This window comes from Polypterus senegalus, chromosome 1 (assembly GCF_016835505.1).
Source record: "Polypterus senegalus isolate Bchr_013 chromosome 1, ASM1683550v1, whole genome shotgun sequence".
Classification (NCBI taxonomy): Eukaryota; Metazoa; Chordata; class Cladistia; order Polypteriformes; family Polypteridae; genus Polypterus; species Polypterus senegalus.
The window spans coordinates 147,992,842-148,020,463 of NC_053154.1; the positions used below are offsets into that span (position 1 = coordinate 147,992,842).

Consider the following 27,622-nt stretch of genomic DNA (forward strand, 5'->3'; position numbering starts at 1 on the left):
TGTTGAAGTGGAACTGTTCAGAAAATGCTTCATAAGAAAGAACTACACAATGCCTGTCAAAGAGCTGTTTCTGGGTTACTTAGACCCTTCCCTACCTCCCTCAAATCATAAGGAAAACATTCTGAAATGACCTAGGCTGCAATAAGCCTATCATTAAAAGAAATAGAACCAGTGTTAACTATAACGATAAGAAGACATTGTTGCTGTCTTTCATTTGGCAAATGCTTTAATGCAATCTGGCTAACAAGATTAAAATTCAATATAACTTGAACAACTGAAGCAGAGGCATTTAATTGATTTCCTCTTTGTCACACAGGCAAATGAACTGGCAACCTTATGGTGTAAACATTAGAGAGCTATCCCAATATACAGTATGCTAAACAATCTAGCATTAAGGAATACTTGCATGTTTAAAAAAAAGCAAAGTACACCGTGAGAAGGGCACTTGAGAACTTGCATGTTTTTCATCACACACAGGTAAGGGTCCACCAGAGATGGGCTAGACTCATTGAAGCCAAATCTATAACATATATGTCTGGAGGCAACAATAAGTGAATTTTGGAAAAAAAGTGGGTTGGAACAATTAGACAGTTCCTTGGGTATCACATTTCTAAACCAATCCTGCACCTCATGAAGGTGGTGTTTAAAGTAGGGGTGGTAATTACAAACTGCAAAGAGCAGTGGTGCTCGTTAATCTGCTCTGATGGAAAGCAAGCTTCTGATTATGAAGAACAGTCAAAAATACTCCTAAAAAAGTAACACTATTAACCCTTAAACTGCCACATACTTGGTGGAGTTAATGCACTCCTGGATGCCATATAATTTTTTGCTGCACTTTTTAAGGAAACGTCACAATTCACCAAGAAAAAGTGAAAGTTTAATGGAACACATTTTTTCATGCAAAGAGCATCACAATTACTGCAACACTGATTATTTTACACACTGCTAATGAACTGTAAAAACTATAAAAAAGAAAACTACCGCAACAATCTACTGAATAGTGAGGAAATTTCTATATACAGTAAATGCAAAGAATTATTATTATTATATATACAATATGCAACTAACGCCATTGATGAAATTCAGTAAATCCCCGAGCCAACTGCGCTTCAACTGGCTGCACACAGAGGTTAATGCTGATGCTTGCAGGCTAGTCTAGTGCAGTGGCTGAATCCCAGGGACAGTGATGCTACAGGGGGCGGCAGTGGTCATGAGCTGGCTGTTCAACAAATGTTGCCGGTTAAAGGGTTAAACATATAAATGTGTGTTCAGAGAGCATGTTACAAATCTTAAAAATAAACATAACCTGTTGCAAGAGAAAAACCTTTTGATAATGTTGATGAGTAGTCTGTGCTCCAGGGTAACTTTTTAATTAAATAATCACATCTCTGTAAAGGTACAGGACTTCAACTGGATGTGCAAGTGCACGACAATCTGTGGTTAATTGGGGTGCAGGCTGATTACGCTGCACACACATACATTAAAAGGCGGGTTGGTCCATTGGGCCATGGAGGAGACTGCTCTTCACACCTGAACACAAAGAGGGAGCAGAGTTAAAAGGAACCTGCACAGGACAGAAGGGAGAAAATGAAAAAGACAGATGAGAGAGAATGGTAATGGAATTTAAAGGCTGGAAAGAAGGGCAGGAGCGAAAGAGAATGTGCATGTGTAAAAAGGGTAGAAGCTGGCAGACAGGAATGTGAACCCAGAAGAGGAGCATGTGACCGGCGCTTAAGGGAGCTGATGGTTGCTCCTGCTGAGCTTGGGAACATGAGCAAAACGAGCACACTGGAGGAACTTCACCACAAGGCTGGAGATGGTAGAGGGAGTCTGTGGAGGCGTGATGGCACCCCATGGAGAATGATGGGATGGGTGGAGGGGACACAAGTTGGAACTGAAGGATGTCTACATCAGTTGGTTGACATCTCTCCTTGCAAGGTCAGAATAGCTAGAGAGATGTTGGTTTTAAAGGGTTGCACCTTGGCTTGAGCAATTTTAGAAGACTGTTTCTTTCTTGTTTTAACCTTGTTTTATGGATTTACTTATAGGATTTTAACCTTTACCAGCACAGACATGTAAGGAATTATTCATTTATTATGGATTGATTTTACTGCACTATTTATTTGGACACTGTTTGGTTTTGGTTGATTTTAATAAAAGCACTTGTCACTTATTCATCTACCCTTTGCTGCTGCATATGTGTCCACAGGAAGTACACAATCAGTGTGGCTCTTAGGATAACTGGCATACTTACCATCGTACTCAAATGTAATTTTCTTCTAATGGTTGATTCCTTTTATGCAATACAAAGCTAAATGCTAATACAGCACTTGATAACCTACTCTGTTTTCTTTCTGCATTCACATATTTTCATTTCCTATTTCAAGTTCAAGTTTTACTTGCTTTAAGTAACCAGTACAGCAGAAGTGCCACTGTTACTTTTTGACTCAGTAACAAAAGTAAAAAGTAGAATTCAAGAAAAGGAAACACATTAAAACATTTGCACTGTGACCACCAACTAACACAACAGAGTAAAACAATATAAAGTAATGTACACAAATGTACTAAAATAGTATATTTGACAGCTCTGGTACTGAAAAACAACAATCAAAAAAATGTGACTGAAAATGAATTGCAGCAGTTCAGCCTAGGTGTTTGAGAAACCCGTATAAAGGCTTAAAAGACCCGAATTCTCTCTCATTACTCTTTTAAGTTTTCATTACTGGAGCTGTTGTCTGTATAGGTTACCTGAAGTGGGCACTTCCAGAGACGAAGGAGGAGGAGGAGGAGGAAGAGGCAGATGTCTGCACTGAATTACAAGTGAACTGTTCTTGATTCAAAATCTGCCCATCTGCCATACCTGAAATGAAACATCTGTAGTTATGGTATAATTCACTATTAGTATTCCTCAAGTTTTGAAATGCAAATGTGTAAAGATCAACAGACAACAGCAGAACATAACAAATGGATATAACTAAACTGTCTGCTTTACTGCAAACAGTATATTCTCATTCATATTCAGCTAACATATATTAGTTTATATAAATATATTCACAGAGCCATTTGTAAAAAAACATACATCTATAGAGAGAACCATGAGTGAATTTGTCTTAAAAGTGGGTGGGAACATTAGGCGGTTCACTCGGTTTGAAACCAGTCTTATGTCTCCTAAAAGTGTAGCTCAGAGTAAGGGCAGCAAAGAGTAACAGTGTGCTTGTTAACCTGGTCGACAGATACCAAGACTGCGGTTTTGATGGATAAACTTATGGTGTGTTGTGTGTGTGTGTGCAGAGGACACATCACGTGCGTTTAAAATAAACATAACCTGTTGCAAAGAAAATGTTTTTTTGTAAAACCAGATTATACTTTGGCATTCAAAGACATAACTGGGCTAGTGGAAAATGCATTCCCACTGGATGTATATGGTGTCTCTCGCTCTTCAGTTATGCCAAAACTGCTGTAGTCAATGTGAGGTTGAAAAAATGCCAGCTATTTCTATGAAAAGATGAACTGTAATATATGCAATTTGAACTCAAAGGTATGCTATCACACTCAGTTAAAAGGAAATAGAAGTGAGTTGTTATTAGAGTGAGATGATATAAAAAGAAATTGCATTTTCAGTCCTCAGTTCATTTGAAACACTAGATGTGCCTCGTGACACTGGAATAACTTCAGCAGCAGCATGGATGAGGCTGAACAGCATCCATTTCTCAAAGCATGTCAAAAAGGAAAATGAAAGCAAAGTGACATCCATTCATAGAGTAAGGGGCAGCTTGAGCCTATCCATGTAAGTTATCATTACTGTCTAAGCAGAAATGCCAAACACGCCATACTTGAATATGGTTTCAGGGTTTTAACAAGTGTGTGTGTGTGTTTATACACTTCTTATATCTAGGACATAGGCAATTGTGGAAATGTGAAAATTGGATACATATGGTACAAAGTGGGTGGTACTGAAAAGAGATCCCGAAAGACAAGTAAAAAAAACATTTTCAGAATTTTGTGGTCTGACATATTGCATCCATCATTTTGAATTTCAAAAAAACTATTTCAGATTTGTAATCTGTGACCCAAAAAAACCCTGCAGTACTCGGGGAAATTGCTCAACTACTGAGGTGTCATCACCAGACAACAGAAAATTTTGCTGTGAATAGTCAGCAGGATTGCAACAAAACGTGTGGAGAAGAAAAGGCAAAAATTAACTGCAAAACATTTGAGAGGAATTAAAGATGAAGCTACTAGGAACCCATTAGCTTCCATTGCCACCATAATTCCAGAATTGCAACCAACCTGGAGTGTCCAGAAGAACAAGGTGCCAAGTGCTCAGAGACATAACTAACACCAAGAAGGCTTAAACACAAACACCACTAAATAAGATTCATAAGGCATCAAACTGGACCAAGAAACACTTGAAGGTTTTATGGGCAGATATATGATAGTGACTCTTGATGGACCAGATGGTTGGGGGTGCGGCTGGGGCTGGGGCTGGGGCTGGATGACTAATGGACAAACGGCACCAGTTTGAGTCAGATGCCTGCAAGATGTTACTGATATGGGCTGCTAAAATTAAGGAGTAGGTTTCAGGCTGAAGATGGACTGAAAATCAACTCCCAAACCTACTGCTGGTTTCTGGATGATAGTTTCTTCAAGCAGTGGTACAAGAAAAAAATCAGTAGCATTCAAAAAGCATTCCAAAAGGCCATGATCTCTGTGCAGGACAAAGCTCCATCACATGCATCCAAGTGCTCAACTGCTTAACTGCTTGGGCTAGCCAGCAAAGGTCTCAAAGGTGACCAAATAATGACCTGGCCCTGATTCCTACTTGACTTAGCTCCTATTGAGAATTTGTGTTCTTCTCTCAAATGTAAGAATTACAATAACGGAAGACAAAACACCAATTTAAATAGCACTTAAAAGACTGTGATTGCTGCTTCGGGAAATGTTCATTCTGAACAGATCAAGAAACTGATAGACTCAATGAACGCAAGACTCAAGTCAGTTATTGAAAAGAAGGGTGACAATATTGGTCACTGAATGTTTCTGAATGGTCAAAAATATCATTTGTTAATTATTATATGTAATTTTATGTTGTTAATTTGTTGTACAAAAAACCCAGCAAGATATACAAACTAAATATTACAGTACTGAGCTCTTGGATTTCAGTGTCAATTCTTTTGTTCAGTTCCTTTTGCTCTCTCTTTGTCTTTCCATAGTTATTTTACATATTTGTCTAACTAACTTTCTAGTAGAAATGGAACACATGCAAACCCGAATGTTTAAAGTGTATAAACTGCAGGAAAGTCTGGGTGGGATTTCAGGGAAAATCCTGTCGGTGGAGCCTTTTCAGTGGCAGATTTTGTTGCTTTTTACTACCAGCTTTTTAGTGAATAGTCCCCAGGCACGCGTTCTCATTCGAGAATTACCTCAAGCCCCACCAGTCTAATAATGAAGAAAAGGCACAGCAAAGCTCTTAGAAGTACCAGTTCAGGTTGACTTTTTTTATTTCTTTAAGCCATTGTTCCTTTGGAAATTGTTGTCACTGTTTACGTCTCTTTTGCATTTGCTTATCTCAATAAATACTCCAAATAAAAAAAAAAAGTCAACTGCAACAATGGATGGTGCTACTCATCTCATGCTCTAGTATTGTCCAGTACCCCGATCAATAAATATAGAGAGTAATGCATACCCATACTCTTTCAAAGTAGTACAGTGAGTTTTTGCATATGGATTACTAGTTACTATTAGGAGCTTTAATATTTCTTCTTTAAACACAAAAAAGAAGAAACCAATATCACCAACCTGTAACATAAGACTCTAAAGACTTTGGCACCAATGATTTTGCAGTTTTCAGATTTTCTGGGGTGCATTTTCCATACTCCAAACCAAAAGACATGCCCATCCTCTTTAGCACCTCAATATCATCATGGATCTCAAATGTGTTGTCAAAATTAAATAGATATTCACACCTACAAGGAAACAATTAAACATTACTACTACTCATTAAACACTGCAGACAAAAGAAATAAAAAAAATATTACTATTTCAATTAGAAAAAAAAAATACATCTTTACATTTCAAACCATTTCCTTTTCATATCATAGACACACAGTCACCACTTGACTACTCACTTGTCACTAGAGATGCTACAGTCGATGACAGTGCGCACGCTGGTATTGAGAAGAATAAAAGGCAGTTGAATCACAGAGCTTCTGGGTGGAGGACTCTTGCGCTCTTCCTCTGTTTGCTGGTTTCTTTGCACCAAATTTTTAAATGCTATTTGCTATAGAAGAAATCAAATAAATATCTAGAGGAAACAGGACTTGAAAAATAAAAATCATAAACTAAGGAGGTAATGTAAAATGGATATAGCTTTTGTGTTTGAAGCTTTAACATTGCATCTTAAATTAACGACAGATCATCTTAAATGTCTACAAAGATGTTATTATACAGTATTGATCTAGCAACTTCACACTTTGAAATCCACTGTTTTAAAGGGAGAATAGGGAAACACAGAATGAAGCATCAAATCAGCATTATATTTATTACAAAATAATTTTTTAATTTACTTTTACTAAATAATAAGGTGCATATTAAATGGCTTGATTGCAGCACCACCCAATATCATATATTCTGATACAAAAATTTACTTTACTAAGAAACTGCATGCCACTGAATTCTCATGAAGTGAATAACATCTTACATTAAAAAACTAAAAAGCAGCTCTCATTTACAATACAGATTCCTCAAACCTGTACGTTATACAGTCTCCAGATTTTACCTTACAATGAATATATCTACAGGGTGGTCCAGATCTAATTATGCAGATCCAGATTGTCTGGATGACTTTGATTTATGCAGGGACGATTCCAGTTCGGCGAGAAGACGATTCTTCATGTCGTCAGTTCGCACATTTCTCGATGGTCTGGGATTTTTCGGTTGATTTTCTATGTAATAAACTTAATAAGTTATAGAGCAATGAAAATTGCGTAATTAGATCTGGACCACCCTATATTACGCAATCAAATTAACCATTAAACTATGTTGTGGATGCTGCTGTTTAAATTTACTTTTTTACAGTACTTTGCTACAGAAATAAACATTATGCATGTGGTTTTACTTCAGCTGTATTACCTGCAATATTAGTTCCTGTAACTGAGCCCTTTTCTGCTTAATTCTTTCTATTCTTCTCTGTTTCTCTAGCTGGAAAAAATGAGATAGCAGTAAAAGAACTCTTACAGAATACCAATTTAAAAGCAACATATGATCAAAAACAAATAGAAGAATATGTTAGCTAACCCCTGTAGCTAATAGAATTAAACTAGAAATGCTGCAATTTAATCAGGACACTTATTTAAATAAATGTGTTAATACAAATAAGGTGAAAATTGAATGATTAATACCCTCACAACTCATTCCAGATCTTTTAAACATCAAACACAGTTGACTATTGTGTTGGTCATTTTATAGAGGAGAAAACATGAGCAATATACGCTTTTATTGCTAGGCACACTGTTTCCAGTTCCCTTTGATTGTTTGTTTGACTTTCAGTCCATTGTAACTTGATATATTACATATATCTGGATCAGTGTGGAGCACACAAATAAAGGTGTTTTGTCAGGGAATGGGGAAGATTTATTCCCAAAACCTGCTTGCCAGCATAGGTTTCTAACAGCAAAAAGGTTTCAACCCTGTCTCAAAATAAAAGGTATGAGAATGTGTAAACAAGGACTAAATGTATGCTAGAAGACATCTGGATTCAGCCTCTCCATTTTATGCTAATTATAAATGTCAATGTCTGTCTTTTAAATAGCAAGATGACATACTGTATACAAAAAGCACTTTTATTTATACTTTCCACATCTGCCTTAGAAAAAGGAGATATGGCAAAAGGTACATCTAAGGAGTCCCCAAGTGAGAATCTCATTTAGCACAACTGTTGCAAGTTTAATTAAAATATCATAGCCACAATTCCTATTGCACTGCCTTAACAAGAAACCCCTACATAATACTCTACCTCTAGGTACATTGGTTTTGTCAGACCCATTTATACAGTGGTGTGAAAAACTATTTGCCCCCTTACTGATTTCTTATTCTTTTGCATGTTTGTCACACAAAATGTTTCTGATCATCAAACACATTTAACCATTAGTCAAATATAACACAAGTAAACACAAAATGCAGTTTTTAAATGATGGTTTTATTATTTAGGAGAAAAAAATCCAAACCTACATGGCCCTGTGTGAAAAAGTAATTGCCCCCTTGTTAAAAAAAAATAACCTAACTGTGGTGTATCACACCTGAGTTCAATTTCCTTAGCCACCCCCAGGCCTGATTACTGCCACACCTGTTTCAATCAAGAAATCACTTAAATAGGAGCTGCCTGACACAGGGAAGTAGACCAAAAGCCCCTTAAAAGCTAGACATCATGCCAAGATCCAAAGAAATTCAGGAACAAATGAGAACAGAAGTAATTGAGATCTATCAGTCTGGTAAAGGTTATAAAGCCATTTCTAAAACTTTGGGACTCCAGCGAACCACAGTGTGAGCCATTATCCACAGATGGCAAAAACATGGAACAGTGGTGAACCTTCCCAGGAGTGGCCGGCCGACCAAAATTACCCCAAGAGCGCAGAGACGACTCATCCGAGAGGTCACAAAAGACCCCAGGACAACGTCTAAAGAACTGCAGGCCTCACTTGCCTCAATTAAGGTCAGTGTTCACGACTCCACCATAAGAAAGAGACTGGGCAAAAACGGCCTGCATGACAGATTTCCAAGACGCAAACCACTGTTAAGCAAAAAGAACATTAGGGCTCGTCTCAATTTTGCTAAGAAACATCTCAATGATTGCCAAGACTTTTGGGAAAATACCTTGTGGACTGATGAGACAAAAGTTGAATTTTTGGAAGGTAAATGTGTAGCGCTGCCACATAAAGATAATGTGTTTTGCTGTCGATCGGTTGTTGGGGGGGAAATTGCTTCTGACAGAGATTGACAGCGGTACCCCAGAGGTGGAACTTCCGGTTGGTTCGGGGATTCATTAGCCTAAAGCACGCCGTCTTTGAAAAAGGAGAGAAAGGAGAAAGAAGGAGAAAGAGAGTGAACGAAGAACATCGGATAACAGATAAAGGCAGATCAGCTTTTGCTCTGGCCATGAGATAAGCCTAGGAGCTCCTATTAGTCCTGTATGAAGGTGGATGGTCTTCGCCTGGGAATCGATCGTTCCGCTATTACCTACGGACGCGGGTGAGCTACCAAAACGGACTTACTATACTTTAATCATGGCGCAAGTCTGACTGTATGTCTTTTATGACGAAGAGGAGATTGGTAATATAGTCCGCTATTTTCAGGACTCCTCATCAACTCGCTGTCCGTTGCGGGAATATTACGGTGGACTATCTGCGGACTTATTTTGTTATCTCTGGAACGGGAATTGGGTAGAATAAAGGCGATACGGGAAATTTATTAAGGTGTGATATTGGCCTATCCTTTTATCATCTGCCTTTAGCTAGGTCAGAACAGTGGTAGCATTTCTCTCAGGCTAGTGCTCGAGACGAATTGTTACAGTTGGTGCCCTCTCTGAGGACTAGGATCATATACGTCTTTATATTCCCCGTATTTTGTCTAAATTTACTCAGAGTCACTATGAGTGTGTCTTCGATGCCGCTAGAGCAGGAGGATGCCAGTCCGAATGTATCGCTGTGGGGGTATACGGTAGCCCGAAGCCACCACGTCACCGTCAGGACTCCTGCAGGATCCCATGATCTATCTAGTCTGTTACAGTCCATGTATCTGGAAGATCCACCTGCACCGGACGAGGAGGACGTCGATGGAAACCCGCTGTTACTCACGGCGGTTTCCGAACGTCTTGATGCTCTGGACAAAAGAATAACCTCTGTGGCAGAAAGTACAATATCTCGGGAAGAGGGGCTCCGCGTCTATGTGGATACAGCGATCGCAGAGCTTAAAGACAACTTCACTGCCCAGCTAGCGGCTATGGAGCGAGAGATTGTGCAGTGTTTGCAGCGGCGAGATCGCCACTGGAAGGATGAACTGCGTAAGGAGATTCGGAAAAGTATTTCCGCGATTAAAATGCCAGCTGCTCAGTCAACGCCGGGGGGAGCATCGCGCGTTTATCAGTCTCATGCGCTTCCGCATGTGCCGGGCTTCGCTTGGAATTTCCCAAGTTTAAAACGGATTATACTTCAGAGGATGTAATTGACTTTTTGGAGCGCGGGGAAGCTTTTGTGGCTGCTACACCGCTGGGCAATGAAGAGCTTATGGGGGTGATAAACACCTCTTTACAAGGTCCAGGTAGAAGCTGGTGGCAGGCTACCCGACACAAAATTACTGACTGGATTTCTTTTAAACAGGAATTCCTTAATGCTTTCCTGCCTTCCGGATATAAGATGGAACTTGAAGAACGTCTCCGGTCGATGGTGCAAGCCCCTACACAGTCCATTAGAGATTTTGCTTACGATTATCGGGCTCTGTGTCTGAAGTGGCAACCTGACATGGCAGAGGAAGAGCTGGTATGCCGTATATTGAACGCATGTAATCCACGCTTGGCTGGAGGATTGAGGTGAGTAGTGACCTCGGTGGAACAGCTGGTGAAGGTGGGTTCTCTTGTGGAACGAGACTGGGCTGCTTCCAAAGAATACTGGAATAAAGTGCAGACTACAAAAAAGGAAGTTCAGTCCACCAAAGCACCTAAAAAACAAAGCAGCCTAACTGAAGTGGGAGTCTCAGTGGTCCAAGTACAGACTTCTCTTCTGGTGGTCTCGACTCAGGTGCGGGGATTACACATAGATGCAGTCGTGGATACCGGGAGCCACTTCACTTTAATGAAGAAAAGCTTGTGGAAAAGAATGGCACTACCTGGGGAAAACCTCGAAACAGCCACCTCCGTCAAATTTATTTTGGCTGATGGCACCAAGCATGTGGCCGTGGGTAGGGTTTATTACCATTCCAAATGGATTTGACCTTCTGGCAGGCGGAAGCCTATGTGCTGGAGGACAAGCACTTGACCATTCAATTGCTCCTTGGTTTGGATTTTACTACTTCCATCCGGATGTCTGTACATCTACATTTGAGGAGCTACTCTATAGATGGGGGTGAAATGAGGCCTTTCTTATCCAAGGCTCAAGATTTGGGATGGTTCAGTCTCAATTTTATGCTGCTGAGGTAATGACCTCCAAGACCAACTCACTGGCAAGCGTTCTGGAACAACCCATGGAGGTGCAGCCTCTGTTATGTTGATGGTCAGAGGTGTGTACAAAAAAACTGGGTTTGACACGTATAATAACTCATGTTATAAGGACTAAAGATGAGATCCCAGTTCGTCATCGGGCATACAGAGTATCCCCCCAGAAGAGGGAGATTATAAGAGCACATTTGGACAAGATGTTGCAGGATGGTGTCCTAGAACCATCTACTTCACCATGGGCCTCTCCGGTAGTCCTTATCAAAAAACGGGATGGGACATATCGTTTCTGTGTAGACTACAGGGGATTAAATGCAAAAACCCATCATGATACTTATCCGATGCCCCTAGTTCAAGAAATCTTGGAAAGTCTGCATGGGGCAAACATCTTTAGCACCCTGGACCTCCGCTGTGGATATTGGCAGGTGCAGAGGAGAATATAGCAAACCAAAGACAGCCGTAATTACCCCCGAGGGATTATTCCAATTCAGAGCCATGCCATTCGGGCTAAAGAATGCTGGGGCTAGTTTCCAGCGTCTGATGGAGCAAGTTCTCAAGGGGTTAATTGGGAAAATCTGCTATGTATATATTGATGATATAGTGGTGTTCTCCCCAGCACTGCAACCATCTGCAACATCTAGAAGTAGTCTTCCAGAGGCTGCAGCAGGCACATCTGACACTAAATGTGGAGAAGTGTTGTTTCCTTCAACCCCAGATTAAATTCTTGGGCCATGTGGTATCGGGAAAAGGGGTTGAAGTAGACCCTGAAAAGGTGGTAGCAATTCAGAACTATCCTACCCCCACCGATATTAAAAGTCTACAGAGGTTTCTTGGTCTTGTTGGGTGGTACCACAAACTTATCCCTCGATTGACATCGCTGCACCTTTGCATCACTTGCAGAAGAAGGATGTTCCATGGGAATGGACAGAGCAATGTCAGGATGCAGTGGAACAATTAAAGGGGGCCCTCCAATCTCCACCCATCCTGGCTCAACCAGATGTTCAACTCACATTTCAAATTCATACAGATGCCAGCAACATTGGGCTTGGAGCGGTTCTGACCCAAACAAGCGAAGAGGATCAGAGAGTAATTGCTTATGCATCAAGGGCTCTGCATGGGGCTGAGCTAAATTACTCCACCTCGGAAAAAGAATGTTTGGCGGTAGTCTGGGCCGTGGAAAAATGGCGCCACTTCCTAGAAGGGGTGGAATTCGAGGTCTTCACAGATCATAATGCACTGACTTGGGCTTTTAATCAACCAAGACGTCATCTCGACTGACCAGATGGGTTTTGCGCCCAAGCTTTCAATTTCAAGGTATTTTATCAGAAGGGCTGCAATAACATTGTCCCGGATGCGCTGTCCCGGAGTTATTGGATGTCTGGGGATATATGTATGGTAACTACTCATACTCAATGGACAGATCTACCTTTAAGTATGCAGGACCTAGCTCGAGCACAAACCAACTGTCCTGTGTGCCAGAAGGTTGGCAAGATTCTAATGAGATGGGACGGATCGCATACATTTCAAGGACATCCAGGGTGTCCTTTTCCGGTGGTGCCGCCAGTCTCGGAGGATCCAAATGCCAGTTAGTGGTCCCGGAAGAATATGTACCCAACTTCCTTAATTATTACCACGACAGTCCTTTTGGTGGGCATCTTGGGCGAATGAAGACTTTGATGAAGATTCTGGAAGTAGCATGGTGGCCCACCATTGAAGGGACGTTTGGAGCCATGTGAAATCATGTAAAATCTGTCAACAATTGAAGAACCCCCCTGGTAAGCCAGTAGGATTTCTCCAATCCACGATTACATCTGAACCTGGCGAAATGCTGGGAGTTGATTTAATGGGGCCTTTACCTTCATCCAAAGCCCAAAAGACAGTGCTAATGGTGGTAGTGGACTATTTTTCAAAATGGGTAGAACTCTTTGCTCTCCGGGACGCCAAGGTTCCAAAGATCTGTTCTACGCTCAAAGATGAGATTTTCACCGCTGGGGGGTCCCAAAGTATATTGTGTCTGACAGGGGCCCGCAATTTACTAGCTCTATGCTTCAGGAACTATATACAGCGTGGGGTATCAAACAGAAACTTACCACGGCTTACCATCCGCAGAGCAATTTAACGGAAAGAGTGAATAGGACTTTGAAGACTATGGTAGCCTCCTATGTGGGTGAACGACACCAAGATTGGGATAAGTGGCTGCGGAGCTCCGATTTGCTATCAACACAGCGGTGCATGAGGCCACTGGTGAAACCCCTGCTCGGGTGGCTATCGGACGACAACTCAAAAGTCCCCTGGATCGCCTTATCACCCCAGCACCTCTCCCAGATTCAAAGACATATAATACAATTCAGATCCTCGAAAAATTAAAGCAGCAAGTACAACGGAGGTTAGTGAGTGCTACATCCAGACAGGCTAAGTATAATGCACGACGGCGAGCGGTACCCTTTGCTGTCGGGGACTTGGTTTGGGTTAGGACACACCCACTCTCCAGTGCTGTCAACAGATTTGCTGCTAAACTAGCGCCCAAGTGGGGGGCCAGTAAGAATAATAAAACGATTAGGACCGGTTAATTTCGCATACAAAGGGGTAGTGGTGTAGATGCCATAGTGGAAACAATACATGTGGCCAATATCAAGCCCTACTTTGGACCCGCCGTGCCGACTGGGGTGGGGATCTATGTAGCGGTGCCACATAAAGATAATGTGTTCTGCTGTCAATCGGTTGTTGGGGGGGAATTGCTTCTGACAGAGATTGACAGCGGTACCCCAGAGGTGGAACTTCCGGTTGGTTCGGGATTCATTAGCATAAAGCGCCGTCTTTGAAAAGGAGAAAGGAGAAAAAGGAGAAAGAAGTGAACGAAGAACATCGGATAACAGATAAAGGCAGATCAGCTTTTGCTCTGGCCATGAGATAAGCCTAGGAGCTCCTATTAGTCCTGTATGAAGGTGGATGGTCTTCGCCTGGGAATCGATCGTTCCGCTATTACCTACGGACGCGGGTGAGCTACCAAAACGGACTTACTACACTTTAATCATGGCGCAAGTCTGACTGTATGTCTTTTATGACGAAGAGGAGATTGGCAATATAGTCCGCTATTTTCAGGACTCCTCATCAACTCGCTGTCCGTTGCGGGAATATTACAGTGGACTATCTGCGGACTTATTTTGTTATCTCTGGAACGGGAATTGGGGGAATGAAAAACTATTGATGTATAATAACTTGTATATGTGTGGCGCTGCAAATTAAGGGTTATTTAGTTTCGGGCAGGGGCGATCCATGTGTAAGGGATTATTTTGCTAGTTGTTGTTTATTTGATGAACTGCAAGTATAAATATGGTCTATGGTGGGCAGTGACCTATAAATGTATCGATATTAAGGGATTGCTTTATTAGAATAAAGGCGATACGGGAAATTTATTAAGGTGATATTGGCCTATCCTTTTATCATCTGCCTTTAGCTAGGTCAGAATAGTGGTAGCATTTCTCTCAGGCTAGTGCTCGAGACGAATTGTTACAAATGTCCCGTTACATCTGGCGTAAAAGGAACACAGCATTTCAAAAAAAAGAACATCATACCAACAGTAAAATATGGTGGTGGTAGTGTGATGGTCTGGGGTTATTTTGCTGCTTCAGGACCTGGAAGGCTTGCTGTGATAGATGGAACCATGAATTCTACTGTCTACCAAAAAATCCTGAAGGAGATTGTCCGGCCATCTGTTCGTCAACTCAAGCTGAAGCGATCTTGGGTGCTGCAACAGGACAATGACCCAAAACACACCAGCAAATCCACCTCTGAATGGCTGAAGAAAAACAAAATGAAAACTTTGGAGTGGCCTGGTCAAAGTCCTGACCTGAATCCAATTGAGATGCTATGGCATGACCTTAAAAAGGCGGTTCATGCTAGAAAACCCTCAAATAAAGCTGAATTACAACAATTCTGCAAAGATGAGTGGGCCAAAATTCCTCCAGAGCGCTGTAAAAGACTCATTGCAAGTTATCGCAAACGCTTGATTGCAGTTATTGCTGCTAAGGGTGGCCCAACCAGTTATTAGGTTCAGGGGGCAATTACTTTTTCACACAGGGCCATGTAGGTTTGGATTTTTTCTCCTAAATAATAAAACCATCATTTAAAAACTGCATTTTGTGTTTACTTGTGTTATATTTGACTAATGGTTAAATGTGTTTGATGATCAGAAACATTTTGTGTGACAAACATGCAAAAGAATAAGAAATCAGGAAGGGGGCAAATAGTTTTTCACACCACTGTATATAGCCATTTAAGGAATGCTGTTTTTGGTGTGTTTTGCTTGATCCAGGCCCCACTCAGAGCTTAATGAATGTTTACCAGAACTTAACTTGACAGCAACAATATCCACGTATTCCAATGTATTAAGGAGAGGTTTCTGCAAGACTGATACCGCTGAGTGTCCTTATAAAGAATTCAGAGCTACTCTGAAGTAATTATCCTATCTGTAGGGTGAATCTTGTTTTTAGCTCCTCGTAGTGTACATTCCATTGTCATGATAACTGTGGCAAAATGAATGACAAGGACATGTTCAGTACAAATAATTTGACTTGTGCCACTTGTGCAATTTTTCAAGGTTCACAACAAGAAAATTTCTGAACCTTTAACTTTGGACAGTAGGGGAGTGGTTTTTAACTTTATATCAGGGTTATTACAAAACCTACAATAATCAAAACAACATGAAAATTAATTTGTGAAAGTAAATAATGGAAATAATTAACATATTTAAGTGCTTCTTTTTGCTAGGAAAATACTCATTTAACTGGTGAAATAACTGAAGTGAAAAAAGAATTGCAAGATGTTTCCATTAAATAAATGTGTAAACAATTAATAAATCTAAACTACTTTGTTTTTACTTCATATCTATGAAAATATACACATGAGAGTGCAATAACATGAATGAGAAAAAGAACTGCTGAAAGACCAACAGGTAACTGCAAAATGAAACAGCACTCTTACACTGTTGATGCAAACTGGACAGCATAAATAGCTTCCCTGTGCATTTGACCTTTGTCATGCAGTAATTTGACCTTTTCCCCCACTTGTGCCATACTATTGCTGAACACAGAGCCCTGGGTTTATTTAAATTCTTAAACAAAAGCACCAAGCTGTAGTCTTTTTTCCCCAATCAAGCCATAAACACTTTTAACATCTAACTCTACTCGACTCGCATCTTCTGCAACTTCAACCAACATCAAATCCTTTCAATTGCGCAATGGATTCTCACAGAAGGCAACTTGCTCATGATTGGTTAATAGACTACACTATTTGAATATCACTGGAGAGTGGAAGAAGACTATTATACTGTATAACTGGATAAAATGTAACCAATACAAAAACTGCACAGCAGCTTTCTTACATTGTTTCTGAGTATTTAATAAAATGGCATAGATGGCAGGGAATATTTTTATGAATCTAAAATGGCCTACTGCTGGAAATTCAGCATTTTCCTGGAAATCTTTAAAATCTGCATATTATAAAGAGATAGGTTTGAAAAGCAGATATCTGTTTTATAACGAGGAATAATTAGTTGTTCTAATGACAATGCAGAACCTTGAGACAGTCTTTCTACTATTCACTGTGAAGCAACATGGAAATGAAAAAAAAATCTAAGCATTCAGGATACAAATCTTCACAAGACTATGAAGACCTATGCATAGCGGCCTTGAACTTTTCTTCAGTTTATTAGAATTGTGGTTAAGAAAATCAAGAAACAAAAAACAAACCACAAATGTAATAAATTTAAATTATATTTCTAAAGTAGCCTACCTCTAGATTCTGGCACTCTTGAGCAGAATTAGTTGGAAGCCCAATCCACTTGATTTCTTTTTTTTCTTTTGATATGATATTCATAGCCATGAGCACATTCAAGGCATCATAAACACGTCGCCTAATATTCTTTTGATCATAGACCTGCTAAAATGAAAACACAAACATAAGTGTATTATTGCAGCACATAAATTGCAAGTCGTGATATTGGTTGCTTTCAAATAAAACTTGGTCATTGATACATTTAAGTGCATCAGACGAAGATTTCATTACTGAAAAAATAATAACTTAAATAACAGTTTGTATCCATATACACACAAAATGTTGTGTAAAATATTATCATATGCATAGTCAAAACTACTATAAAACACAAAACATTTTTCAAACATAGTTATCTTATTAGTTCAGTCCAAAGTTACCATTTAGTGCTTTAAGTATATATTACATAGCTAATTAGAGATTTAACAGTAACCCACTGTTTGTAAATCTTTTTTAATTATAATTTAAACATTCCTCAGAGTATAATCAGATTACATGATTTTCAAAGGTTTATAAATCATTATGTAAGCAGTAAGAATGGAAAATATTTGCTGGTGGGTTTCCAGACCTTTATTTAAGAGCTCTACAATAAACTGATTTTCTTTCTTTTTCTTTACTGTTGCTCAGTTCGCACATTCTTGGTTTTCACTTTTTAATGTTGAGATGACTGATTCATAAGCTGAACTACACCTTCCTGGGTGTAAGGATGGAACAAAACTGGTCCATCATACAACACATTTTCTCATACTTTACCAATTTAGAGTCACTAATTAACCAAACAATCAAATTTCTGAGGTGCAGGAGTAAAACTAGAGAACCTAGAACATAATCCAAGCAGACGTGAAAAGAGAGTGCAAAATCAACACTGGCAGTGGGCAGGTTGGAATATGAACTAATGATATGAGCAAGAATAATGACTGTATGGTCCTAGTCAGTGATACAATATCCATTTGGCCCTAGAAGTTCCCACCTCCCAATTGATCTAATAGTCACACATAAATGGTGTCATATCACACCACACTAAAGCTGAATATTACTCTTGCCAAATGTCTTAACAAGGATCTCCCTAAAATTAGCTGCTTAAACTTCTCTGGAGCAACAGGAGCAATCCAGCTGGTTGTAATGCTACCAAACGTCTCTACACCTAGACCTTCAAAGTTATGACACCAAACTCTGCAAACATTTTTACACATATAAATTAACTTTCTTATTATTAAAATCAATAAAATATTTAAAGTGGGTGGCACAGTGGCAGTGTTGCTGCTGCCTCACAGTAAGGAGACCAGGGCCCGCTTCCTGGGTCCTCTCTGTGTGGAGTTTTCATATTCTCTTTGTGTCTACATGGGTTACCTTTGGGTGCTCTGGTTTCCTCCCATTGTCTAAAGACATGACGATCAGGTGAACTGGTCACGCCAAATTAACCCTAGTGTGTGTTTGGTGGGAGTGTGTGAATTTACCCTGCGATGGACTGGTGCCCTGTCAAGGGTTTGTTTCTGCCTTGCAAACTATGCTAGGCTCCAGTACACAGTATGGCCTGGATTAAATTGGTTACATAATGACATGACATATATTTAATGTCCCGTATTAAGATGGAAAAGACATCTATTTTTATCTTACTATCATAAAAGGAAAAGTTGATAAACCTTCCTCAAAAATGGTACATGAATAACTAAAATGGAAAAATGTTACTTACAGAATCAGCAGTCATAAGACTACTAGAGTTAGCAAATTCTGCAACAAGTTCATCTGCTACTTCATTGTAAGACGTCGTTCCTTTTTTCTGCACTTTCTCACAAACCTTCATTGAAAAGTGTCTTAGTCCCTTGCCATTCTTATCACCTTTTCTGCTTCTCTTACTGCAATAGAAATACAAATAATTACTAAGAGTTGAATACAATCATGCTGAAACTTTAATAAAAATAAGCTACTTCTGTATACTTAAATGAATATTTGTCCTAAAAAGTATCTGAATAAAACTTGGAAAAAAGAGAAAGAATATTATTAAGTCACACCAACTCAAAACCTAAATTAGATGCATAAACCAAACAATCTTAAGTGTGACATTTGAAAATGTTCATCATGGGTTTTTAAACAGTGTACAACTCGTTTGCCTGCTATATGAAAGAGTGTTACTGTAAAATGCAAAAACAACAAACATACAAACAAAAAGTTGCTTGATTCCATCAGCCAGTGTAACTTTCAGGTCTATATCTACATCTTTAAGTTATGGCATTAAATTCTATAAACATTTTTAGAAAAATAACTGAACTTTACTATTTAAAGAGAACACATTTTTAATCTTTTTTTTGAAGAGACTATGTAACTGATGAACTGTTAAAGGTTCTCAACCACCAGCCATTTAAACCCACCTCATTTTTCATTCAAAACCTCCAGTTATACTGTAAGCCAAAGGAAACAACGCATTTTCTTAAAACGAATTATCAAAGTAATTAAATGCCTACATTTCATAAATGATAAAAATATATGCCAAACACATACTTTAAAAATAAATGCCCATGTGCAAATAACCAGAAATACATGAATATCCCAAAACATTATGCTTAACTATACTGGTCACACTGAATAAGTTTCAGGCTTTTGGCAGCTTCTTATTTTGTTCTATTTCGGCATCCTTTGAAAAACCTGAACCTAAACAGGCAGATAACCACTCATCCATTAACCATTCCTCAAGCTATGTATTCTGCTGTAAAAATCATTAGAGGAAGAAAGATGTGGCAGTATTCATTACCAAAAGAGTACGAGTAGGAATGGTGCAGCATCACAGTGCACATAAAAGCAATTTTTAGCTCCCACTTGGATAGCATCTGTCACAAAATGCAACAAATACATAAACAGTTTTGTGCAAAATTAACGTTATATGTTCAAAACTGGTTTTGGTAAATACAGCATTTAGTTCTGGATATATTTTAATAAAATATGTAAAGTGTGCTTTAAATAATTTGAATCTAAAAAAAATATCAAAATATAACTTTATTCTTAACCATTAACCAGTGTTTTTTCTATCAGTAAACTGTAAATAGATAATAAGTAGAAATTTTAATTTTTCACTTTCTTTGAAGAGCTGATTTTGCATTAGATTTGAAATGTGATTCTGCATGTTCAGAAGCCATTAAGAAGGCTAACAGAATGTTAGATTAAATAGCAGATGTGTAGAGTACAAGTCCAAGGAGGTTAAGCTTAGGCTTTATAATGCATGGGTGAGGCCTCATCTGGAGAACTCTGTACAGTTTTGGTCTCCAGGCTACAAAAAAAAAAAACACAACATAGCAGCGCTACAAAAAGTCCAGAGACTACAGAGGATGATTTATGAAGGAAGATTAAAAGAGCTGAGGCTTTTCAGTTTAAGCAAAAGAATATTAAGAGGTGACATGATTGAAGTGTTTAAAATTCTGAAGGGAATTAGTACAGTGGATCGAGAGTGTTATATTAAAATGAGTTCATCAAGAACACGGGGACACAGTTGGAAACTTGTTAAGGGTAAATTTTGTGCAGACATTTGGATGTTTTTGTTTACACAAAGAACCATAGACAAGAACCATAGACAAGAACCATAGACACATGGAATAAGCTACCAAGTAGAGTGGAAGACAGTAGGACTTTAGGGACTTTCAAAACTTGACTTGATGTTATTTTAGAAAAAAGTAAGTGGATAGGAACAGCTAGTTTTGTTGGGCTGAATGGCCTGTTATTGTCTAATTATTTTATTATAATATAATTGTTCTAATGTTCTAATTCAGCAATTCACTCTTCTTTATAATGTGAATAGCCCAAACTAAGAATGGAGCATGAAAAGCACACAAGGTGGGAAAAAAAAGTAAAAATGTAGTGTATGGTAAATTCAAGAATTTTTAAAGCTTTTCTTGTAACATTTCAAACATATTGTAAAGAAGAACAAAGCACTCACAGAGATATGACCTACCAGCAAGCTCAATGGGGTAGGTTGGATTAAACAGAGGTGTTTTTGATGAAAGTCATATGCTAAAGATTAATTCCTGGTCCCTTGATTTGGCTGTATTATATTAATGTGTCTTGTTTAGAAAAGTAAACAAATAACCTAATAAATGTAATATTGTTCATTCAAGATGTCATGCTTTAAATGTTAAAATTCAGTCTTAAAAAAGACACACCTCAGTGTGTTACAGAAAATAGGAAAAACAGGAAACAGCATTAAGCGCTAAAAATAAGAATTTCACACCACTCAAATATAAAAGGCAAACAGGTTCTATATTTTAAACAATATGCTCTGCCCTACCATTAATTAATTTAATAAATTAAAGAGGCAGCATTGCTGTCATGGCAAATCACTTAAAATACAGAAAACTGAGCAAAAGGTTAATTTTACTTCAAGAAGTTAAATAAATAAATATATAATAAGTTTTAACTGTAAAAAGCTATTGTGCTTAATTGTCTCATTTTGTTAGATAATGCATTGTTAATTTGTTAAAATTTCACTCATTAAAATACATAATTTTATTGTATCATGAAAACAGAAATATTCAGAAAAAAGTTACGATTATGACACTTCAGAAGTCAGTAACCATTAGCATTACTTAAGGCTGTAGTACTAGGTTGTTGTACCGTGTTAGCCATTATGAATGTAGAGAAAAGCCAAGCAAAATGACACCTTTTATTGGTTAACTAAAAAGATTACAATATGCAAGCTTTCGAGGCAACTCAGGTCCCTTCTTCAGGCAAGATGTAATCAATGTTTACATCTTGCCTGAAGAAGGGGCCTGAGTTGCCTCGAAAGCTTGCATTTTGTAATCTTTTTAGTTAGCCAATAAAAGGTGTCATTTTGCTTGGCTTTTCTCTACATTACTTAAGGCTTAACACAAATACATTAGGCTTTGCAATCAGGGATCCAAGACTACAATGCACTGCATCACAATATATAACATTAAGAAATGGAATCTCTAAGAAACGTTAGATGCTGTCAAAAGGTAGGGAAACAATATTTTGGCTGTTAAGAAGCAAATAATGACTAACATAACATTTATTTTCATTGCAGCATTAACTATTTTTTTCCTGTTGCAGATGCATGATGAAAGTGCCCTTCTCTACCTCTATGACTTTGCCATTTCCCTTGGAAAAAAAATAAATCCGATGTATTATTTGTAAGTAAAAACTCAATGGGTGCTCTAATTTTGTGAAATTTTAGATCACATTACTTGCATTTATGAGTACTCGTGTTTCCTATGCTGTTCTGCAAAGTGTTGGGTCTGTTTTTATAGGCAAGCACAAGAAGCACAGACCAAACACCAGAAACAAGAACAGGAAGCACAGATGGGAGCCAGTCCCTTTACTCATTACTGCACACGGCTAGGAGATTGCACAGCAAGAGTACTGTTAAAGTCTATTACTTTTTTTTTTAACAATAAAAATTATTTTGAGATGTTCCCATAGCAATGTTTATAGTTTAGAAAATGTATATAGATAGCTGAAAATGTGGTTTGGTTTTAACTGAAACAGAAAGGTTCTCTTTTTATAATTTTTTGCATAAAGACAAGCCAAACTAAATATGCATATATCATCACTTTCATCAACTAGACCTACTTCCTTTATAAAAAAAAGTTCTCCAAAACTTGATTTTTTAAAATTACACATTTTATTTACATTTTTTCTTAGTAATTTTATATATTGTGTGACAATGTTGAAGAAAATAAATAGGCATAACGAGAACTAGAAAATGCTAATTATAGTTTTAATCTATTTATAAAATTATGAAACCTCTTTTCTTCAAGTGAAACTCGGAAATAAAGAATGCAAAGATTCAATTAATTTTCTCTTTTATTTCCATAGCTTCTATTATCTAAACAGATATCCTCATACAGGCATTGCTAATTTAGATAGTGACTAGGTGTAGGTGGATTAAACTATATATATATATATATATAAAACATATACAATCCAATGCAATCTGTAATATATTGCAATTTTTCTTTTTTTTTTTTTTTGGACTGACAGTATTGCTGAATTCATACTCATATGTGTCACGTTATCACACCTAACAAAAAATCTTGACTCAATTAATTCCCCTTCTTTATGTGTAAAACATTAAACAGCAATAAGTTCAGATCTAAATCCCATTAAACACTTGTTAAGGGCGCTGAAAACTGCAACTGGGTGAGCATATCCTTCACATCTTGAAGAACTGGTAAAGTTTACAAAAGATGAGTCATTCAAACTAAAAGAGATGTAGAAAACTATGGTTGTAGCAAGCAGTACTTAGCTATAGTTATTCTTTCCAAAGTTTCTGCTACCAAATATCACGTCTAACATTTTTTTTAATCTAATCTGAAATAATACTGTATATTAAGTTCTAAATGGAATTGCAAAATTCTGTAATAATAATAGTGAAATAAGGCATTATGAAAACCTGTCTTCAAACTAATTATGTTGTACATGAAGTTATTTTGAGTAATTTGTGAGTTATCTGAAAGAGAGCAAAGGTGCCAATATTTTTGGTCAAGTTTTGTATAAATTGTTTTAATTAAAACTATAGTTGGCAAAGTTAATGCATTAACAAATGTGATTATCTTTAAAAGTTAGAAGTTACTTTTTACCAAATCATATTTAATGCATGTGCTGTTTGACACCCATTGTTATCTAAGCCAATAGTTTTACAAAATGGTGGCCATAGGCCAGGTGAAGTTGACATTATTAAAAATAATCAATTTTCAATTTTAATGACTGTCTTTAAATTGCCTAGTTTTTAAATAAGCTATGGCTTTAAAAGGGCTGGAATGCCCACTCCTAATTTCGGCACATTAGTGTGTGCTGGAACTTCTCACAACTGATGTTCCACTTTCAACAAGTTAGCTCACTTCAGAGCACTTGGATCACAAAGGCAATCCCTGGCTCTGAAATGGTATCTGTTTATCAGCAGTCGATCTCCAATGTGAACTCATTTGATTTTTGCTACAGAGAGGGTCTCAGGTGAGTGGTCTCTTTTAAACCCACCCATACTCTCTCAGGTCCAAGGTTTTTAGTTTTTCCGAACTTGTTTTTTGTATCATAATTTTAGGAACAATTTTAGAAATTATCAGACTATTACAGAATAATATACAGTACAATGAAAAACAAAGGCAAACTTAGCAGCTGTTAATAAAATACACATATCTAATATTTAATTGTAGTATAATAAATATTATTTCTCAGCAGAAACCTGTTGTTTCAGACAGAGATGCCAGTGTTTGGTAACCTTCATCCACCCTTTAAAAATAAATAGTAATAGGCTGAATATATAAGAAGAAATATACTTAAATATTTTAAGATTGGAAGCCAACATTAATAATTATGATTCTATAAAACATAATATGCTCAGTCTTCATAACTGACTTTGAGTTTTTACTCTTTTTTTGACACGGAATTGCATGTAACCCGAGTTACTTTTCTGCTTCCTTTGATTTATATACTGATTCATACATAAGTGTATAATTTTTGTAAATTAAAAATATGGAAATTTAGGATTTATAATTTTTATTTCTTATTAAACCATGCTACTGCTCATTAAAAAAAACATTTGATGTGCATAAGAAAACCTAAAAGACAAATAAAAACAAACAAAAACTTTTGTGTAATTAACTGACAAAATTCCCAAATGGCATTTAAGGGGTGGGGAGCATTTGAGTTAAGAAATCTCACTTTTAGCTGTGCCTAGTAAGAGTTCAGTGCTTAACAATTTTAAGACTGAACGAAAATGGAGGTGCTTCAAAATATTTCAAATCCTGGATGTGAAAAAAGACTGAAAACCTCTGACATGGAGCGATCACATGACATTTAATCACACTTGTCAACAGTCTGCTGTAGTTAAGCATTTGCTTTGATTACCAGGTCTATTTACTACTGTTAGCAGTAGCAGAGTTTCAAGATCATACTATGCTTTGTAGCACTGGCTTTAGTTGGGGGGCATGTCCAGATGGTACAACATTTGTGGAGGGCTTGCCTTAAATTTTGGGAATCCATTATCTAAGTTATTCCATTAATTAAAAACAAAAAACATAATTTATGATGGTTGATTTTGATTTGAAACTCTCTCAGATGGTTCAAAGGACAAAGACGTCAATACTTGTAGGCACTGGTGCAGGCAAATTTAAATATCACAGAAGCGCAACATCCTAGGCTTATCACTTAAGAGCAAAAAAGGCATGATGCTGCTGTTAAATACTCTAATGGTAGGCAGCAGAATCTGTGGCAGACTACCATCTATGAATGTACAACTCATGTCCATGAATGAAGCAAAACCTAAATTATTAACTACCGCTAATTATTGCAACATGGATAGAATCAGTTTGCAGACCTCTAAATACAGTCAAAAAGCATGTTAAATGGGACAATTGTGTCACATATCTCGTATATGAAAGTCTTTGCAGCTTGAGGAGTTATAATGTTGAACAGCAGTCACATTCACAGGGGACTACTGACCATTACTAAACTACTTTGGTTAAATATGCAATTAATCGTAATTAAACTAGTAAAATTCTGTGATTAAAAATTTTAATTGTCCGATAGTCCTATTGTAAAACACATAAGCTGAATCTTAACTTTTGCTGATTATTTTTTGGCTGACGCAATTGCCCTGGTGACTTTGAGATATAATTGGTTACAATTCTTTTTATCTTTCCAATAAATGCACAGACAGGTTAAGTGACTTTCTCATGGTCACACACTTTCAGCACCCAAATATTAACCCAACCCTCAGTGTTTAAAGTCCAAAGCCAAAACCAATAAACGAACATTGGATTAATTGTACTTTTAACTGGACAGACTTTTATATATAAGTATGTGTACCATAATTATTTTATTATAGATATAATGCATATATATGGAAAAAAAACTTATTACAGTTAATTAAAATAAATACACAAGAATGAAAAAAAAAACTCAATCTGTAAAAAAGACGACATCATAAACAGGACAAATGGCAAATGAAAAAAAAACCAGTAATACAGCAGGTAATCAAGGTTCCCGCAGATTGAAGTACTACAGTATATCATTACATTATAATGGTCCTAAGTCACAGCAGCATGTGATTAATAGAGATATGTTTAACTTTGTAAAATACAGAATTTGAAGGAATAAAATGTTCAAGAAAAGTACCTCTCTACTAAAAACATGTGAATGTAAGAAAAAATTGCCAGCAAACATGAATGCAGATACATCTAACGTCACCCACATATCCTGATGAATGAATTAAGGAGGGTTTCTGCAGTCACTCAAAATACATGCAAATGATCCTTAGCTGTCACAAAGAATTAGTTCCAGATTTACAGGCGGGAACATCTTGGAACTAATGAATGAAGGCAAACAATAAAATGATGATTAATAGAGCATGGGGTAGATGGATTGGGTAGCTTGTAAAAAGCAAAAACAGAAGATGCAACCCACAAGACAATGTTTTGCTTTGTTCATATATATATATTCTATATCTGAAATGCCATATATAACAGAAGAGGAGAAAAAGCATAGGATGTACAAATAATATTACCAAGATTCAATCTCAATGAAGCATTCTTTTTCTCTTATTAGATATTGTGCATCTAATGGATTTATTAATAAATGAAGATCTCTGCTTCCAGATTCAAGAACTTGAGAAAAAAGTGATAACAAATCTCAAGACACAACTGGAAAATCCAATTATAAATGTGAATTAGGACTCATATTTCTTCTGCATCATGTTTATAAAGAAATACAGTACTATATAAATAGATTCAAAATCACTGCAAACATTATTATACAACTGTGCAACTTAAGCTAAATAGATTACAAAACCTGTGGCTCTGCCACAATTTTATAACACTGACTGGATTTTATGGAGGTTTGGATTTTATTTTATCCACAAAGAAATAAGATTTAAAATTGTCCTGATGTCATGAATGCCATGCACAGGACAGTAAAGGGCGCCTTCTTTTAAAATTCTGAGTTCAGATGGTCTTAACAGCACAAATGCTTTCTGTCTCATTTTAAGAAGATAAAGAATGCTTATAAGGGAGGGCAAGTTGCAAAAATAGGTCATACTCACAAACATCATCTGAATTTATTCTGAGACACAGAGGTCCACAAAAAGCAGCCAGTATTAAAAGCAAAAGTTATTTCTAAAGGCCAGATGAAAAGCTGTGGATGCACTTCGCATCTTAAATTATTGATATTATAGAAAATGAATGTAGACAAACAGGTTACTTTTCAATGTTTCATCAGGTTAACTTCTCTGTACACTGCACATGTGCATAAAATTTGCTTTAAAATACGCCAGTGCATAGCACGAGTCTGAGAAATTCCAAACATCACTATCAATAGTATTATGAACTTTTGAAATAATCATGGGGGTACTGTGCACTTGTTTTGAAACTACATCTAATCATACTTTGTGGCTAATGTGTTTCAAGTTAAATACAGTGTTTAACAGCAATATTGATTTTCCAATAATGAAGAAGTGTTCTTGTGCAAGTAAATAAAAAAAAAAATCAAAGTCACATTATAATAGGATTAAAATGTTGTTATATGAGGGCTCATTTAATATTGAGGATGACAACAAAGAACATTGAGAAACAGATACATTTTCGTTGG

The 27,622-nt window shown here is 37.4% G+C and overlaps 1 protein-coding gene across 9 annotated transcripts in view; it reads right to left on the reverse strand.

The window, feature by feature from the left end:
- LOC120533408 (transcription factor Dp-2-like) overlaps positions 1–27,622 on the reverse strand; it is a 116,420-nt gene that overhangs the window by 1,637 nt on the left and 87,161 nt on the right. For 8 of the 9 annotated variants that reach the window (XM_039760294.1, XM_039760329.1, XM_039760311.1 and 5 more), the window contains 6 exons: positions 18,729–18,891; positions 16,997–17,143; positions 7,132–7,200; positions 6,129–6,280; positions 5,800–5,966; positions 2,749–2,860 (listed from right to left, as the gene is read on the reverse strand). In XM_039760294.1, the coding sequence (XP_039616228.1) occupies positions 2,749–2,860; positions 5,800–5,966; positions 6,129–6,280; positions 7,132–7,200; positions 16,997–17,143; positions 18,729–18,891 (810 nt within the window). The remainder of the gene's footprint in view (positions 1–2,748; positions 2,861–5,799; positions 5,967–6,128; positions 6,281–7,131; positions 7,201–16,996; positions 17,144–18,728; positions 18,892–27,622) is intronic. The other variant, XM_039760284.1, reaches the window with a different exon arrangement.